Source organism: Adiantum capillus-veneris, chromosome 13, assembly GCF_014529385.1.
Source record: "Adiantum capillus-veneris isolate H3 chromosome 13, ASM1452938v2, whole genome shotgun sequence".
In the NCBI taxonomy this organism is placed as follows: Eukaryota; Viridiplantae; Streptophyta; class Polypodiopsida; order Polypodiales; family Pteridaceae; genus Adiantum; species Adiantum capillus-veneris.
In genome coordinates this window covers 150,477,314-150,495,528 of record NC_140943.1, presented here as the reverse complement: position 1 = coordinate 150,495,528, position 18,215 = coordinate 150,477,314, and the positions used below count along the sequence as shown (strand labels likewise).

Genomic DNA, 18,215 nt, shown 5'->3' with positions numbered 1-18,215 from the left:
GTGATGAAGGTTGCTCATCTATTATGCAGTACTATGATGTTGTTGATGAAAATCTAGGGATCAATTGATTTCTAGTATATTGTTTACTATCATCAATTTATCGTTCCAAGTTTAGAGGTCGTTTTTTTTTTGTACATATCAATTTAGGGTATTAAGAAGAAAAGTGAACTTTTTTTTTGTGTACATATCAAGTTAGCGTCTTAAGAAGAAAACCGAATTTTATTTCTGTTGTTGAGTAGATGTGAAGGACTGTATGACTCTCCAAAAGTCTGATCACTTCGACATCAATCGTCCTCTCGATTGCAAATGTCGTACTCTCCCATTCACACACTATAGGCATCATCTCATTTGTGCACGCCCCCGTCTTAAACTGTAAAATTGATTTTACTTCTGTTGTGGCGTACATATAGAGACCTATATGACACTCCAAAAGCCTGATCCCGTCGACATCAATTGTCTTATTGATTGCAAATGTCGTCATCTCCCATTTGTGTACGTCCACATGCATGTTGCTGTATTGTACGGTTTACTGCAGCAAATAATTCCATGCTGTCAACTAATGCAAAACTTCTGCATTGCCTTTTTTTTATTGAGAAAAAACCATATTTCCTTAACAGTCTGTCATTGGTTGGTGATTTAGTGATCAAGGTTGCTCATCTATTATGCAATACTATGATGTTGTTGTTGAAAATCCAGGGATCAATTGATTTCTCGTATATTTTTTAGTATTATCAATTTATCGTTCCAAGTTCAGAGATCGTTTTTCTGTACATATCAATTTAGGGTCTTTTTTTGTACATATCAATTTAGGGTATTAAGAAGAAAACTGAATTTTACTTCTGTTGTTGGGTAGATGTGAAGGATTGTATGACTCTCCAAAAGCCTGATCACTTCGACATCAATCGTCCTCTCGGTTGCAAATGTCGTGCTCTCCCATTCACACACTATAGTCACCATCTCATTTGTGCACCCCCCCCCGTCTTAAACTATAAAATTAAGCTTAGTTTTGCTGTGGCGTAAATATAGAGACCTATATGACACTGGAAAAGCCTGATCACTTCGACATCAACTGTCTTATCGATTGCAAATGTCGTCATCCCTCATTTGTGTACATCCCCGTCTTTAACTATAAAATTTACCGCACACCAAAAGCATGATTACTTCGACACCAATCGTTCTCTCGATTGCAAATGTCGTTGTCTCCCATCCAAACACACTGTGGTGATTGCGTCCTTTTTACACACCCCCATTTTAAACTGTAAAGTTTCAATTAGTTATAGAATTCCATTGTTTAACTTGTCGACTACAAAGATCCGATCCCGTTCTACAACACTGGCTATCGTTTTGACCCCCCCATGTCGTTGCGCCTAACCGAGCCACTTTCTGTTAGTTCCCATTGTAGGAGCACATTTCCCATTAGTTGTTACCCTTAGCACGCCATCCAATGTGAAACAATTGCACTTCCTATTAGTTTGTACGTGGAGCCCCGTCCTAGGTTACGAGCATCGATCTTGCCCAAACATATTGCACTGCTTTATCAACTATTTGATGTCATTTACAAAATTCATTTATATACACTAATTTATTCAATACAATACTTGTCACTGATGAAAGAAATCTAGCTCACCTTTTGAGCTGTGAAGTGATAAATTCTCTCGCCAATACATCATAATGTCATTTGAATGGTTGTAGGTAAAATGCTTCCCGATCAAGCATTGCAATTGAAAAAGAGATTACGCACACAATTAGTGTGTGTAGTGGATGCCCTCACATTAGACGAGATAAAAACAACCTTGCGAGATGAGCGGCGTTTGCAGGCCTTGCTCTCTGAAGTGGTCCGCTCAACAACCTTGAAGTTTGAGGGTGCAGATATTAGTGACGTGCAGCATCTTCTCTTTGGTATTGTTGGAGACATGCCAAAATGTGCTATCGACCTACGAGCTGACTTACCAGAGGACATACAAATGGAGAAATTACAACATTGGTATAACTGCTGGAAGATTGAAAAGGAAAAATCCACTCGCGCAAGGAATATTGACACACAAAACACCTTCAGTAAGAAATTGCGGAAGGAGACCCTTCAAGATACCAGAGGATCGATGTCTAGTCTGCACATTCAGAAAACTGTATTCAACTCATTTTACTCTGTCACCTTGGGCATTCCATTTGAGGCTATAAAACGAGGAAGGAAACTAGGATCTGGGTCATATGGAGACACTTATGAATGCAAGATCGAAGGGATTTCATTCCTTCCGTCCAACAATGTGTATTGCTGTAAGGAATTCAAAGGTCAAGCAAAACAACAATTCAAATCATTCGCAATCGAGAGCAGTGTTGACCTCAATCACCGAGGTATTGTACGTGCTCTTGCACATACAATTCAATCACCATGGATACTTATATTTCCTTATTTCAATGGATCTTCCCTTGGCGATTTGATGGAGTATGTGCCTACACCTTTTGGAAGCATCAGTGAAATTGTACTTGCGATGGGTGATCAAAAACACAAAAAACCAACTGAACTGGAGTTGCAGCAATGCAAGCTTATCATCAATCATGCTTTGTCTTTGATTCATGCACTAATAAAAGCTTTGGCATTTGCACATGACAATGGAGTTATTCACAATGACCTTCACCCTTGGAACATTATGCTAGACTTCACTAGAGAGGGAATACCAAGAGTAGGCATTATAGATTGGGGTCTTGCCCTTCGACCACCGTATGAGGGAAGACCAACAAATATTTGTAAGCCAAAAGAGCATGCCAAAAGGCCTTGGCGAGCAGCTGAACTATTGAATACCAGATCTACATGCCCTTGATGAAAATCAACCGATGTATATGCACTTGCATGGGTCATCAATCAGCTCGGTATTTTCTGCAACGAATTTTCTATGTATTACAAACTTGACTTGATGTAAACAAGTACTGCTATAGAGGTTGAAGCCATACAAAATATAATCAACAATGCCTACCTTCTCGAGAATCCGTCTAAAAGAAAGACGCTCGCTGATTTAGATAAAGATCTGGAACATTTGCATATGCACCCCGAACAATGCTTGCGTCCCATCTCTGAAATGTGTATTTATTTTTTCCACTGATCCTATAAAATTTATCGCAACTACCAAGCTCTTTTTATTTATTAAGCTGAAAGTTCCATTATGGTTTGCAATAGTTCTTTGAACATTAAATTGTTGCCTACTTCCATTGTATTCATCCCTTCTACTTTTTTTTTTGTCGTCAAATTTCATTATATTAGTCCCCTCTAATTTGAATCGTACTAATTTGTAACTATTGTGTTCACAGTTGCATTTAAGTGTAGGTCTTCTCAATGGCAATCGCTACTACGCTACATGCTACCCGCAAAAGACGCCGAGAATACGCCACTTTTCAAACTATGAATAGACGAAAAGTCCTACTCTATCCTGTTGCTTCCTCATGGTTTAATGTGCAACATATTTATGAGGCTTGGCAAGAGGAATGCAACATCACAGCTCACAACATTTCCATTTGCAAAAGGTGTGGCGTTTGCAATCTATCAAAAAAAGATACCCAGAACGATCGTCTTAATAACACACACATGAAGCTAGCAAATGCAACCTTATTGCAAACAACTATAATGCATAATCTCAAAGTGAATTGGACTTGCTGTTGTGCTTGCCTGAAAAGTTCAAGAGCAAGCAGGGTTGTCATCTTGCAACCCGACTATATACAAGCCATCCTAAACACAAATCAACTAATTGTGCAACTCCTTAGCATCATCGATGTTACAATCAACGTCACAAAAACAGCAACTGCGGTTGCAAAAGGCCTGCTTGATAGAAGATCGCTACTCGACAATCCACTAATCTGTTGGTCAACAAAGCAAAACATGTCTTGGCCAACTTTGTTACTTGCAAACACGCCACTAGCAGCAGTGCTAGCATACAACATAAAGAATAATCCAATTCTCAGGAAGTACCGGTGTATCGCTGAGCAGCCAAACAAAAAGAACATCTATTTGTATTCTATCAGCATCAGCTATACAGAATATCGTAAGGGACCACTCAAAGAACAATCCATTTGAACTTATGCAACAAGCAGAAGCACAATGTGAAATTAGCATATTGCAAAATTTGTTCAACACAACAAAGAGAACTGCATTTACTGCTAAAGACAAACACGAGTTTGGTTCCATACAAATACGTGACACTGCTTATCTAAGCAAGCGGACAGTCAGCTTTCAATACAATGGACTTCCGTCTCATGAATCTGAAGTGCAGGATATTACATCGGAATCAGGGATATTCCCTTTCCTCTTTCCCACAGGAAAAGGAAACTACCAAGGAGAATTTGACTTTAGTGAATACATTAGAATGAGAATCGGAACTTCCTTCTCTGTATACACATTGTACAAGCCATATTTGCTCATGATGTACCAATTGAAACAAGCTATCATGATTGCAAACTCCACAAATAGTACGTTTTTACAAAGGGATATTGATAACTACAAACGAGCACACACTGCGGCATCTACACATGATGCAGTAAAGCATATTATTCGATACAATCTCCCAGCCACAATGCCAGGTACTCCACCATGGCATCGACGAAACTTGAGAGACCTCATAACAATGGTGGACACATGGGGACTACCACATCTGTTCTTGACATTCACTGCTGATGAGGTTTCCCAAACAAGATGACAAGAAGTCATCACAATTGAAAAACTTGCTCAAGGCTACTACCAAGACTTCAAGTGGAACGATTGCCCTATAGAGTGTGCAACACTGTTTCACCTTTGCTTGCACGCTTTCCTGAATAAATACATCATCAATGGAAGCAACATACTTGGCGATGTATAGCATCACATGGTGCGCTACGAAGTGCAAAATCGAGGCTCACTGCATGCACATATCATACTGTGGATCTCTAACGAAGATTTGTGTCGAGTTACAAACGAGATTGCTGCATACATACCAGCAGAATCACAAGACACCTTCACCACCGAGCTGCGAACCCTCGTTACCACAAAACAGATACACAGACTCTTGTAGAGTCATGGGATCAGGTAGAGTGTGCAAATACGGATTCCCGTTTGAACCACAATACAACACGACTTCAACTATGGATGCATGTACTGCTATATGGCTTTACTACCGCCCTGGGTATGACCATCGAAATGTTGTCCCGTACCATCCCCCAATCTTGCTCCTATGGAAGGCACACATGAATATTCAAAGAGTCACAAATTCATCTATATCGCATTACCTTCTCAAATATGCAATGAAACCAAAACCCCTTGGAAAACTGAACCTCTCCACAGACAATGCAACAACAAGGAGTGAACGAGTTGAATACATCGACTCCTCTCCACCAACACTACGGCAAAGGTTGCTATCTCGTAGCCAGACTATAGTCATGCATCCAATTGATTTATATTGTGCAAGGCCCCTTCATTTTGAAAAGATGACATTCTATGACTACCACAGAAGATACAAAATTCTAAAGCCACACGAACATACTCCTGTACTGAGTTTCCGTGATGCGTGCAACAACAACATCGTAAAGAAACAACGCCTCGTCAGATTTACAGAGTATGATCCTGGCCATCAAACAGAGGGATTCTTCTTCAATGTCTTGTTGCAAAAACTTCCCTTTAGGAACGAGATGGAACTTCTATCACCAACCAACACACTCTCTTCTTACTTCCTGGAGTGCAAAATCCGTCGGATCATTCTTCATGATGAAGACTTGGAGATGTACATAAATGAGCACACCCAATGCAATATGCTCATCTCTGAAAATACCGGACACACTTTAAACCTCATAAAACAAAAGTTCATCCTCAATCGTGAAGATCCACTCACTTGTACAGTGAATGACACAGTTGAACCAAGAGTATCTCAAAGTCGTGCTACAATGCTGAAGCTACTGCAAGAGTTCGCTGAGACCAACAATGCAGCTCTAACCTCTCAGCAGCAAGAAATCTTCGATTGTATATCAGGCCTGAGTAATGGCCTCCATGTCATTACAGGCGTTCCGGGATGTGGAAAAACATTCCTCATAAAATTCTTCACCTCAAGCTTCATAAAAAATAATAAGACCGTTATCCTGACTGCATCAACTGGAGCAGCAGGGCTGCTCGCCTTAGTAGCCTTGCAACTACAGTCCACTATCAATTCAGGATTCCTTGTTCTAAGCAACATTTCCCACAAGCAATTCATCCCACGGATGAAAGATTTGTCGCTATACATGGTGCCAACGTCATTATCATAGACGAGATATCAATGCTAACGAGTACAATCTTCAATATGGTCGTTCGCCAGATAGTTAACATCACCAATGGAACACTTCTTGACCCATTCAGTCAGAAGCTCATATTGATTTTTGGGGATTTGGCGCAACTTTCTCCAGTCTGCCATCACCAGGAGCCATTATGCCATGTTTGCAGTATACAAAACTCAGCTTACATCGCTGAAGTCACTACCCACAACATGACCTTCTTAGTTCGCCATGCTGCAGACCCTGCTTACGTCCAATTCCTGGATACAATCCGTGTCAAGCAACCAACAGAACAACAAATAGCAGAAACGCTTTCACAGTGTGTAATTAATGAAACTGAACTCCTACGAGTAATCGACGACGCTACTACACCGATATGTACTCATAGGGAAGACGTATATAAGTACAACAACTTGATTCTGCAAAAGTCTTTCTCAGAATCTGATATTGTTGCCATTCCAGTGAAGACCAATGCTCTCGATGAACCATTGTTGCAGGAATGGCTCCAAGACAAGGCATTCCATGAGATGGACAATACTGCAATTGGGGCTAGATGTATGATTACAGAAAACATTAACTTGGCTATGCGTGCCGCGAATGGATCCACTGATCGTATACTTCCTACTCATACAACTGTACCGGTCAAATTGCTGCTATAAAAGTAATGCTACTTTCCACTGATACCACCATGACAATACGAAGGACTAAACATGCTACAAGAGCAATCAATTGCAAATGGTTCCACAAAAGCACATTCCCTTTGTCACTCACGTACCCAATCACTGGACACAAATCTCAAGGAGCTACGATATCAAAGAAAGCCATCCTCATTATAAAACAAGCTTTCGCCCCAAGATTGGCATACATCATGTTCTTTCGTGTGACAGAAAGACGCCATCTCAAAATATTGAACATCCCAACCCCAAGGATGTTCTGGCCGACCAGTAGAACACTCCCCAATGGTTAGACATTTCCTCGCTTGTTTCTAGACATTTCCTCGCTTATTTTTAGACATTTCCTTGCTTTTTTTTCACAAACAAGTCCTCTAGCTCTTTTGGTCTTTCATCTCGTAAGGTGCATGGACTACACAATCAATTCTTTGACGACATTTTTCTTGACTGCAGATTTTCTTCATAGCAAGTAACAACCTCCAACATCTCCTCATGGACACCGATCAGGTAACCATTCCTCAAATTAATCTATTTGTAGCTACATTTTATGCCATTCAATATGTAGAAAACTCAACCATCATATTTCTCTTTCTCTATCATTCAGATATTTGATAAAATCATCAACATCGCAGCTACCTCAAAACCAAAAAACAATTATTCTGCATACCCATCTTCAAATCAAATGCGCCTAGCAAATATGGCTGGCGAGGTTCCGAGTACATTCATTGAAGGGTTCCGCACGACTCAACTCCTCCACTCATACATCAATAAATGCAGCAATCGAAACAAAGAATATAGAAATAACGAGCTAAAGGTGGCAACAGGTACTTCGAGCTCTTCATATTCTTGTATTGCAAACACTAAAAGTTAACAAATTTGGTTGCTTCTACAACATCTATCCTTCTTTTTCTACAGGGTTACAAAAAGAGATACTGCTATCGTTGGGCATTGACTTTGATGAGTCAAACAAACTACTGCTAGACACAGAAGCCCAATAAATAATGAACACAAAGACTGCTGGTATCACCACCTATGCAATCGAGATGCTGCACTACGGTTACAAAATTGCCCTCGACAAATTGGTCGTTCTCGACAAGAATACAGCAAGCCAGGCACTTTCCAACATGGTCAAAGAGTTTGGGAACAAATTCAAAGGGAACGAGAGAGCAATCTTAACTGATGAAAAATTCACATGGCATTTTAATAGAGACCTTTTTGATGCTCGGTTCGGTCAAACAACTGATCCATTTCGAAAGCTTGAACCACTACATGGTAACCATATAGAATATAATTATCTGATTATTATCTGATTACATACTAATTCAGCACAATCACTTCAGTGCAGGACATCGACAACGAAACCAACAAGGAGATCCCCAACAACACAACAACTTCACGAAGAGGAAGCAGCACGTTCCGACGCTGCTCCAACTCCCAAAAGACCACGACAGATGAAGAGAACTACATAGTTTACTCTATGAGGTGAAAAATCAATAACCGTGTTTACATAGGCATGACATCCGATTTTGAAGCTAGGAAAAGAGCACACATGACAAATCCACCAAAACGGATGAAACATGATGTGTCGTCCTTTCCCCCATTTTGTCAAAACTTTGAGTTTCATGTACTGCACAATACACACGATAGGAGCACTGCTATTGCATTGGAAGCACAAGAGATAATTACTCAAGATGCAACGTCCACCAAAGGATACAAATAATTTGAAGGGACATCCTCCAAACTGCAAGAAATACTATTATTTAAAACACCATAGAAAAATATAGCGTGCAATGAAACTTAATCTTTGTTCTAAGGTAGCAACTCTCATTCAGTTTTCTCTTATGTATTCAATCACTTCTCAAGAGTCTTTTCCTCTAATATTTGTGATAATTTTTATGTTATGCTTCTCTATTATCTGTGAGACTTTCTTTATGTTGTGTTCTGTTCAGGTTATGTTCTGCAATTTTTTTCTTGATATCATATTATGTTTAGCTTCTGTTCTTGCTTTCCTCTACATGAACATCATTCACCTTTCAAATTTTACGATTCAACCGCTACATGTACTACAGTTCAATGACTGATCAACATACTAGTCCGTCCACATTACCTAAATGTCTTGCAATAACATCAAGAGAAACAGACAATCCACTCCAGCAACCCCATGTCTAATACTTCTACAAAAAATTATCAGCTAATAAGAGACAAATCATGTAGCAACAACTTATATATTTTACAAAAAAATTTATAAATGTACAAATGCTGCACCTTGTCTTCAACATATTAAACAACACAAAACAACAACTGCATTAGGTTATAACGCTTGTTCTGGACATCCACCAAGGTTGAGAATATATTATTTTTTGAAAAAAAACAAGAAAATATAGTTGCGAACTTATGCGATCTTTATTTAATTGCTTTGTTCAGTGTCTTTGTCATATAACGTTAATCATTGGCTACAACAATGTCTTTTTTTTTCCCATTCAGACTATGACAGACTTGACTACTTATCAGCTTCTTTGATTTAAATGCTTTTTCTTTTCAGTTTACAATGGGTAGGCCGATTCCAGCTGATCTGATTAAGCAGCAGCCAAAAATTGAGACTGCAATGTATAAGTTGCAATACTGTCTTTACCCACATTTGCAAGAGCGGGACCTAAGACACTACATGCATAAATGGACTGAGTTCATTCCATGGCCAGTTCAACCACCTACCCCATGGCATCCATATTACATCACTTGGAACACACTCGGTCGAGAAATCACCATCGACATGGCCATGCTGGCTGGTTGCTCCACAAAACACCATTGTATGTTCTTCGTGCAGATTGCGGACGTGCTCGGCCTACTCGAGACTATAGAATTGAATTACTCTAACATGGTCCCCAACCACCTTCAGTCAGCTAAACAATTCGTTTCGCACTATTTTCCTGTCAACCAGTTAGTCACACGCGCAAATTTGAAGATCATCTTACAAATATAGCCCTTACTTCCTGCATCAAAATCTCCCACTAATATGTGTTGTCATCTAGTCCTCCTCCTCTTCTCCACAGAAGTTCTGTTCGTTTCATTGTGAAGAAGTCATTTCATGCTACATTCAAAGTCTTGCCAACTCTCGTTTGCTTAGTTCCGTTCTTGATTCATCAACTTTTTACCATACTATTTCCATTAAATCGTTCCAGTGACTTACACTCACTTAGCGTAACAAGATTTGAGCAAAAAAATTAATAAGCTCTCCCTGTCTCTCTCTTTTAAAAAAGAAAAAGGCATGCCTCTCTCTCTCTCTCTCTCTCTCAAAACAAAACAGTACATAAATTTCTGTATATATGAGTGACTTCTGCTAACTAATGCTCACAAGATTTGTCGACATTAAAATAAGCGCACTCACACACTCCCTCTCTCTCTCTCTCAGCTTTCACTTCTATGTTTTTTTTGCTAATGTATACTCTTCTTCAATGCTTCGATGCGAACAAAATAGTATTTACAATGGTGCCCTTGCTCTCCATTCATTTCCATAAACATCCAGGTACCAAATCCATAAACATCCAAGCACCAAAGGGAAGAGCTCTCTAATTGCAATTGTATTCCTTGCTATTGCTTCTCAATAACTCATTCAAACACTCTCCAACTTCATGCCTTCTCCTCGAAAGCTTGGCAATCAAGGCATACTAGTTAACCTATGCACACGAGGAGGAGGTCGTCGCGTAGGAACAAGTGCTATATAATGAATCTCTCGCTCCACATCAGCAAAGTCCATTAAACTTCCCCCTTTTTTGAAGCATGGCGGGGGCTGACGATACGGTGGCAGAGGCGCTGGAGGATGTGAGCATCCACGACGAGCAGCTCCAGAATCTCAAGCCTTCCGATGACCCACAGCAGGGCGTAAGTTTGCTTTAAGAGAGAGAGAGAGAGAGAGAGAGAGAGAGAGAGAGAGAGAGAGAGAGAGATTTTGTGTGGGTTAAGCACTTTGGATTTTGTTATTAGCTACCCTTCTTATAAGGATGTCATCACAGGTGTGTTAAACCTTCAGTGGAAGCTGATATGCCAGCATGTTTTGACTAATAAAAATGTCTTGTGAGGACTTAGTGTTGTACTATTAGGCATCAAAGCAACGTCATTACCAATAGTAAAGATGCCTGCAAGTATTGCAAACTGGAATTGATAGCTTCAATTTTTCTCGATAAATTTTACATCTAAAACTAAGTGCTTCAAGTTTTAAGCCAGATCTTAGAAACATGGCAGAAAGCTTTACTTGTGCATCAGGTTTACAAATTTCTACTTTGCCATGAATGAGAATCTTAGCAATTGTCGTTGCAAAACAGGTCATTCTGTGACCTAGGGGGTACAACCCATCAAGATTTTGCTCATTTGTTTTGGGTTCGTTCTTTAATTTCACACTCGGAGTCTCCAGAAGGTGGAGTACGTCAAGTACGGATTATGAATAGACGTACATATCTACTTAGGCATGGTTGCATACATGTAATTATGCATGCATACATATGCATATGTACACACATATGCCTACAACCTAATATACATGGATGCATACACGCATGTATGTGTATTGATGAGTGCGTATAGTACTAATACTAGTCCGCGTATCTATTGTATGGTATGAGAAGAATGATAAATACGAGTTTGGAATGCAACCTTGACATTATGCCATGCGGGTTTTAGTTGCTGACGTGGAATAAGCTACAATGTGGCAATCTATGCAGATGTTGCATATCATGAGGCCGCTGCCTGATTTTCTAGGTTGTGGGGGTCGGATATCTCAGTTGGGTGTCCCTCCGCATGGTATCGGTGATTGCAGTTGTAGCCAGCATTTTCAGGGTGGTTAAATGATTATGTGCCCCATTTCTGTGTCAACCCAAATTTTTGGAATCTCGCGCAATTTTTCTCTAAAATCTGACTCTCTCTCTCTCTCTCTCTCTCTCTCTCTCTCTCTCGTTTGTAAAGAAACAGGCTGATTTCTGTTACTAGACAAATCCCTAAGAACACCCAAATTGTGCCGATTTTGAGGGCAAGTACATTACTGACCGCAAGGCAAGCCCATAGGCGACATGCCCGATCCCTAAGCTTTCCCAATTAGGACTGATGTTGACCTGTAGCAATGGCTTGTCCACGTGACTCAAATGCAATGTGAGCGTGACACGACAAGCTAAAAACTGGATACAACTAGCTAAAGCCAGGGTAAAAAACCTCGCCTATAGAGAGTAAAAAGTGCCTTGGCAAGTTAAATGGAGAGAGGATTACAATAGCCTTTGAAAGATAGGTACTTCCACCAAGATTCTACTATTGTGACTAGCAAAAGTCACTAGCGGTGAAAAGGACAAGGAACATCTGCAAGAGTTTGAACATTAGGCATTGCCCACCAACTGATATGATCTGGTAGTGAGAGGCAAAAAGGGTAAATAGAAGAGAATGAGCAGTCGATAACGAAGATAAGGGAGGAGGCAATTGATATCACTAAGAGACTATAAGAGGATGTCACAAGATGAGCAACAAAGCACTCCAGCAGAGTTGACAAGGAGCTATCAGCTAGGATAGAAACCAATCCACTTGTTGAAGGTGGTTTCTGAAGTCCAGGGGAACTTCACAAAGACATTGAAGGAGGCTTTGATGAGACGACAACACGTTGGACGCTAAGTAGAAACTTGATAGAGTGAGTAGAACGCAAGGTGGCAAACCAACAAGACCTAACAACCCATGTGGAACCCACAAGAAATCGAGGAAGAGAAAGAGAAAAACAAAAAAGAAGTCGTCGATACCAATTGAAAAACATGCTCCTGGACTTTACCCATCCACCCACACCCACGCACACCCACTTACCAACCCAAAAGTGAGTTTATAGAGCATGAGAAAACAAAGCATGCAAATTCCAAACTCCATACACATCCTCACTCAACGCATAGAAACGCACAAATACACAGGTAAACTAGAGCCAAAATTGCAAGCTTAAAGAAATCAAAAACAAAATAGAGCTAAAGAAGAAGGCCACCACACAAAGCTAACCCACCCAATATGTACCATACATTCGCTAGGTTGAGCAACTTCTGCGTCTACATGAAGACCAACGACCGCGACTCGATGTAGGGCCATGTGCTTGGAGCCCCTCAAATGGGTACACTGTAGGGAACTCCACAAAGACATTGCAGGAGGCTTTGATGAGACGACAACATGTTGGACGCTAAGTAGAAACTTGGTGAGCGAGTAGGACGTAAGGTGGCAAGCCAACAACACCTAACAACCCATGTGGAAACCAGAAGAAATCAAGGAAGAGAAAGAGAGAAAACAAAAAAGAAGTTGTCAATATCAAAGGAAAAACACATCCCAAAATGGACTTCACCCACACACTCACGTACACGCACACCCACGCACCAACTCAAAAGTCAGTTTATAGAGCATGAGAAAACAAAGCATGCACAGAAATGCGCACATAGGTAAACTAGAGCCATAATTGCAAGCTTAAAGAAACAAAAACAAAGTAAGAAGGCCAGCACAGAAAGCTACCCCACCCAATTTGTACCACACATTCGCCAGGTTGAGCAACTTCTGCGCCTACATTGTAATGTGCCGTAGAATGATGATGTATGGCTCAGGATGAGTGAACAGTAAGTGCTCAAGGTTCCTTTTATTGACGGGAAGGGAGAGCCTTCCTTGACTTGATGAGAGAATGTGCAATGACCAAAACACGAGTGGAATGCAAACTGTGAGCGAGTGTGCAAAGAGTGCTAGAGAGAGAGAAGAGAGGGACGACACAAGAGGGGTCCCAAGCCCCCCTCCAAGGGCCCCCCTCTCTATTGCTAGAGAGGTATTTGCTTTAGATTGCACAAAGTCTGGTACAATGCTTCTAGATGCTATGGTACGGATGATGACTTTGTCACGATGGTGACTACGACGACGACGACGACGACGAAGGTGTCGTCGTCAAGTATGGGATCTGCGATGATGGCGACGAAGGTGTTGTCGTCAAGATAGGGATTTGCGATGACGATGATGATGATGATGTTGACGACGACAATGGTGTCGACGACGACGACGTCAAGGTTGAAGACTGAAACCGCTAGATAGTCTGCTGGGGATCTGCTACTATGGCGTCCTGCGGCTTGGATTTGCAACCGCTTTGCCAGGCTAGGTTTGATCTGGCTGAAATTTGGAAACGCTAGGCTGATCTGTGTCTTGACGGGGAAATTGGCGAGGATCTGCAATGGGGTGGGAGCGGGTTCTCTCAAGGCTAAGGGCTGAAATCTGAAACATTGATGAAGGTTGAAAATGCTGAGGATGGATCTCCAAAAACGCTAGCCACTTCTGAGAAGACGCTGAGGAACTCTGCTATCGCACTTCTGCACTCGTGCTCTGGAGCTCTCCTTTTGTCTTTTGCTTCTACTGAGTGCCCAATGGGTTTCATTTATAGGAATTATATGTTGGGTAGGGGAAGCTTCCCTACAAACTTACAAAAAGAATTCCAAAAGTCACTTTTAATGAAATGACTTATAAGAGGTGTTTCACACGCAAGGTCGGAAACTGGAACCATGCGGTGGAAAATGCTCATGCTTGTACTGGCTACTGATGCTAATGATCCTAGGTTGTGCAATCAGAGGGTATGCAACTACTCTAAGTGCCTGGACATGCACGACCTGTGCACGCCGCACAGGCTCACAAAGGTGTGTCGGAAGACTTCCTAGGCTTCCTAAAACCTAGAGTTAGGAACAGCTACGTGCACATAGGGTTAGATGTGCACGTGACATCCTCTCCTTTTCAAGGTGAGATACTGGTATTGAGTTGTATGGCGTCCGTAGGGTCGGCCAACAACTCCTGGGATCCTGTGAAGTGCTCCTCGCTGGCCCACTCCGTTGCTTGGGTCAAGCGATACTTGAACTTCATGAAGGTATGCAATGCTTGCTTCTATGGGCCGCGCCGAAAGCGACAAAATGAACTGTTGCGGCTCCAATACTTCAACTTCGTATATGGTCGTGGGTCCACTTTCTTCAATATCCGAGGAGGAAAGTTTCCGAAACCACTTAAAAAACAAAACCATAAACATACCCATTCCATGTAGAGCGACTGGAAAAATACTATTCTCCCTAAATGATTATGCATGCAATGCAGATGAACAAAGTGACGGAGTGCAAAACCGTTTACCAAACACACGCAAAAAGTGAGATCAAAACGTGACTTTTCGACCTAAACCTACCAACTGTGGCAAATCACAACGGAAATGCCAATGCTCGATGGATAATCGTGCTCGTGCTCTTTCTGTGATTTTGTCATGTCAAAGAATAAATAGGCAAAAATGATTGACAAAACAGACAATTGCGAAACAACGTGAATTCCTTGAAAACCAATCGTCTTTCCTTTCTAGAGGGATCGGCATACATCGGTGCTCATTCGTGAGTGAATCATGTGCATCGTGCAATACGGCATGCCTGTGAAAAGGGAACCATAAGGATGGTGACGAAAATACAAGAAACCATCACGAATGAGAAACTCGAACAATGCGTAGACAAAATACTGAATGGGTTCTTTGGACCTTGACTCGAGAGCCAAGATTGGTCGTGCGTGACTGATTGTATCTGCAATGAGGTTAGCTTCATGAGAAACATCATCATCCAAAGCATCATCCTTGCGAACAATCACATCTGTATCATGCAAAAAATGCGTGTCGTGCTTTGGAGAAGACATGACAACAAAAGAGTTCTTTTCATGCAATGACTCGTGCTTTTCCAGACTGAGGGACTGTGTACTGAGAGAAACAATCATGCTACATTTTTTATCCTCTTTCGAATCATGAGAGTGAGAGACTAGTGGCAAAAACGGAATGTTCTTGTCACTGCGAAGGACCACGGGAGGTGCTCCTTCAAGTGTGAGAGTGAGTGTTCTCTTTCCAACTACTTGTGGATTATGACCTTTAAACCACTTAATGCCAAAAATCAAATCACATCCTTTGAGAGGAGAAACTACAAAACGACAATGAAAACTGACATTTTGTACTAACATTGTCACATCAAGACATTCATGCGTGAGCGAAGAGTGCTTGCTAGGAGCAAATCCAGAGATCTCAATGGGATCTATGGGGAGAGCTTCTAAACGTGCGCTCTTCACGAGAGTCACTAATCACAACATGCACACTACCCGAATCAAACAAGATCACAATGCGTGTGCTGCTCACATGACCATAACACAACATGAGAGACTCATCTACTTGATCATGAGAAACTTCAGACACATTAATGTTTTCACTGAGTGCATTCAAAGAGGATGTGGATTCTGTGGGTTCTTTAGGGTCTTCTTTCTTAGGACAATCTCGTTTCATGTGACCTTTAGTGTGACACTCTGAAACATGTTTTGTCTCGTGCATATTCGGCTCGTTCTTCAAAAGTTAACCAACCTCTTATAATTTCTTGAGCAAATTTTTCATCAGGCGTCGACTGAGGGGTGTCTTGAGTGTTAGCCTTTCCTTTATTATCATTGTGAGACTTCTATGCTCTAGGTGTAGAAGAAGATTGAGAAGAAGAATTACTGTCATGCTTACGAATGGTCTTACCGTGCTTATTATTCGGTTGGTCTTGCAAAGAACTCGACTTGTTCTCCTTCGGCTTGCCTTTGTTGTGCTTCATTTCTTGTGCTAAGGCGATTCTGACGGTGTGATTATAGTCCTTAGGGCTGAAAACTTGCACATCGAACTTGATGTGCTCATCTAACCCAAAGAGGAAAGCCTCCTTGCGATCCTCATCCGACTTACGCAATTGAACGCCAATCTGCAAAATACGGTTAGAAAAAGACATAGCAGGGGATCCATTTTGCTTAAGACCACGCCAATCTTCTTTTAATCAATCAAGGTATTGTGGTGGCATGAAGCGAGCCTTGAGCTTGTCTTGGAAGTCAACTCAACTGAAAGAAAGGGGTACGCCTTCCTCGGCATGCTTAAGATGCTTGACCATCTGTGACTCTTGCCAAGCTTGATACTAACAGCAATCAAAACTTTATTGTTACTTGTTTTCTTGACAGTGGCAAAGTAAGCATTAAATTGATGCAACCAAGAATGAATCAAAGAAGCATCTATCTTACCATCATACTTACTAAACGCCAACTTCTCAGCGACTGGGTTGTTGGAATCTGCACTTGTGCTACCTGATGACTTGCCCACCTCCTTGAGTGGCTCGGACTTCGAGGAAAGTACGTGTAAGACCAACTCCTTTATGCATTGGTCTCTCTGCGCCTCTCTCTCCAACTCCATAGCGGCTCGCTTCTCTTTGGCTGCTATGCGTTGAGCCTCACATACTTGCTCACGCTCGAGGCTCGAGCTCCATAGTGGCCCTTTGTTCTTCGCTCACGCTCACGCTCACGCTCACGCTCACGCTCACGCTCACGCTCACGCTCACGCTCACGCTCACGCTCACGCTCACGCTCACGCTCACGCTCCATGGCTGCCCTTCTTTCTCCAAAGGTGGCACGTTGCATCTCTTGTTGTAGCATCATTTCCATCATCGACTTGACCAAAGCCTCCATAGGATGTGGTTCAATCCATGTCGTAGATGGGGATGGGGGAGGATTAGGGAACAATCCTCTTGGTGTAGAAACTTTGTCTTTTCCAACTCCACTCTCATCACCTTCACTCAAAGTATCCATTCCGCTTCGGGTGATGACCATGCACTGAGTTCTTGGGTACCTGGGGTTCTTGAGGTTCTTGAGTTCTTGGCTTGCAATTTGCGCTTAAGAAGGCTTTTCTCTTACCCAAGCTCGACTCTTTCCTGCGGGTGCACCCCTTGGCGGCCTTGCGCTCACGCCAAGGTTGCTTTTTTCCACCTCACGTCGATTGGCCTGCCGCTAAGTGTAAGGTCTGCTCTCAATGAGCGAAAAGAGGAAGGAGGGGAGGTTGGACAAGCCCGTCTTTCTTAGGTTACCTGCCACTCTTCAAAAACATAGATTAGGGATCGACATGCCCAAGGTCTTGGGTTACGTGCGACCACAACAAGCAAAAAATAATAATTCTTGTGGTTTTCTTGTGCTTCTTTCCTTGAGTGATGATATCGAACACTTCCAAAGAGCTGAGCTTTGATACCAATGTAATGTGCAGCGGCAGTGAATGATGGTGTATGGCTCAGGATGAGTGAACAGTAAGTGCTCAAGGTTCCTTTTACTGACGGGAAGGGAGAGCCTTCCTTGACTTAATGAGAGAATGTGCAATGAGCAAAACACGAGTGGAATGCAAACTGAGTGAGTGTGCAAAGAGTGCTAGAGAGAGAGAAAGGAGAGACGACACCAGATGGGGTCCCAAACCCC

The 18,215-nt window shown here is 41.8% G+C and overlaps 2 protein-coding genes across 2 annotated transcripts in view; both read left to right on the top strand.

Annotated features, from left to right (window-relative positions):
• The first annotated feature begins 6,290 nt into the window (after positions 1-6,290).
• On the top strand, positions 6,291-6,920 carry LOC147445079 (uncharacterized). The gene has a single exon (XM_086528000.1). The coding sequence runs from the start codon at positions 6,291-6,293 to the stop codon at positions 6,918-6,920; it is 630 nt and encodes a 209-aa protein (XP_086384126.1).
• Positions 6,921-10,619: 3,699 nt separating this feature from the next.
• The window catches only part of LOC147445077 (methionine aminopeptidase 2B-like), a 104,749-nt gene continuing 97,153 nt past the window's right edge, over positions 10,620-18,215 (top strand). Inside the window, exon 1 of the mRNA XM_086527566.1 lies at positions 10,620-10,811. Coding sequence (XP_086383692.1) covers positions 10,710-10,811 — 102 coding nt within the window. The 5' untranslated portion in view covers positions 10,620-10,709. The remainder of the gene's footprint in view (positions 10,812-18,215) is intronic.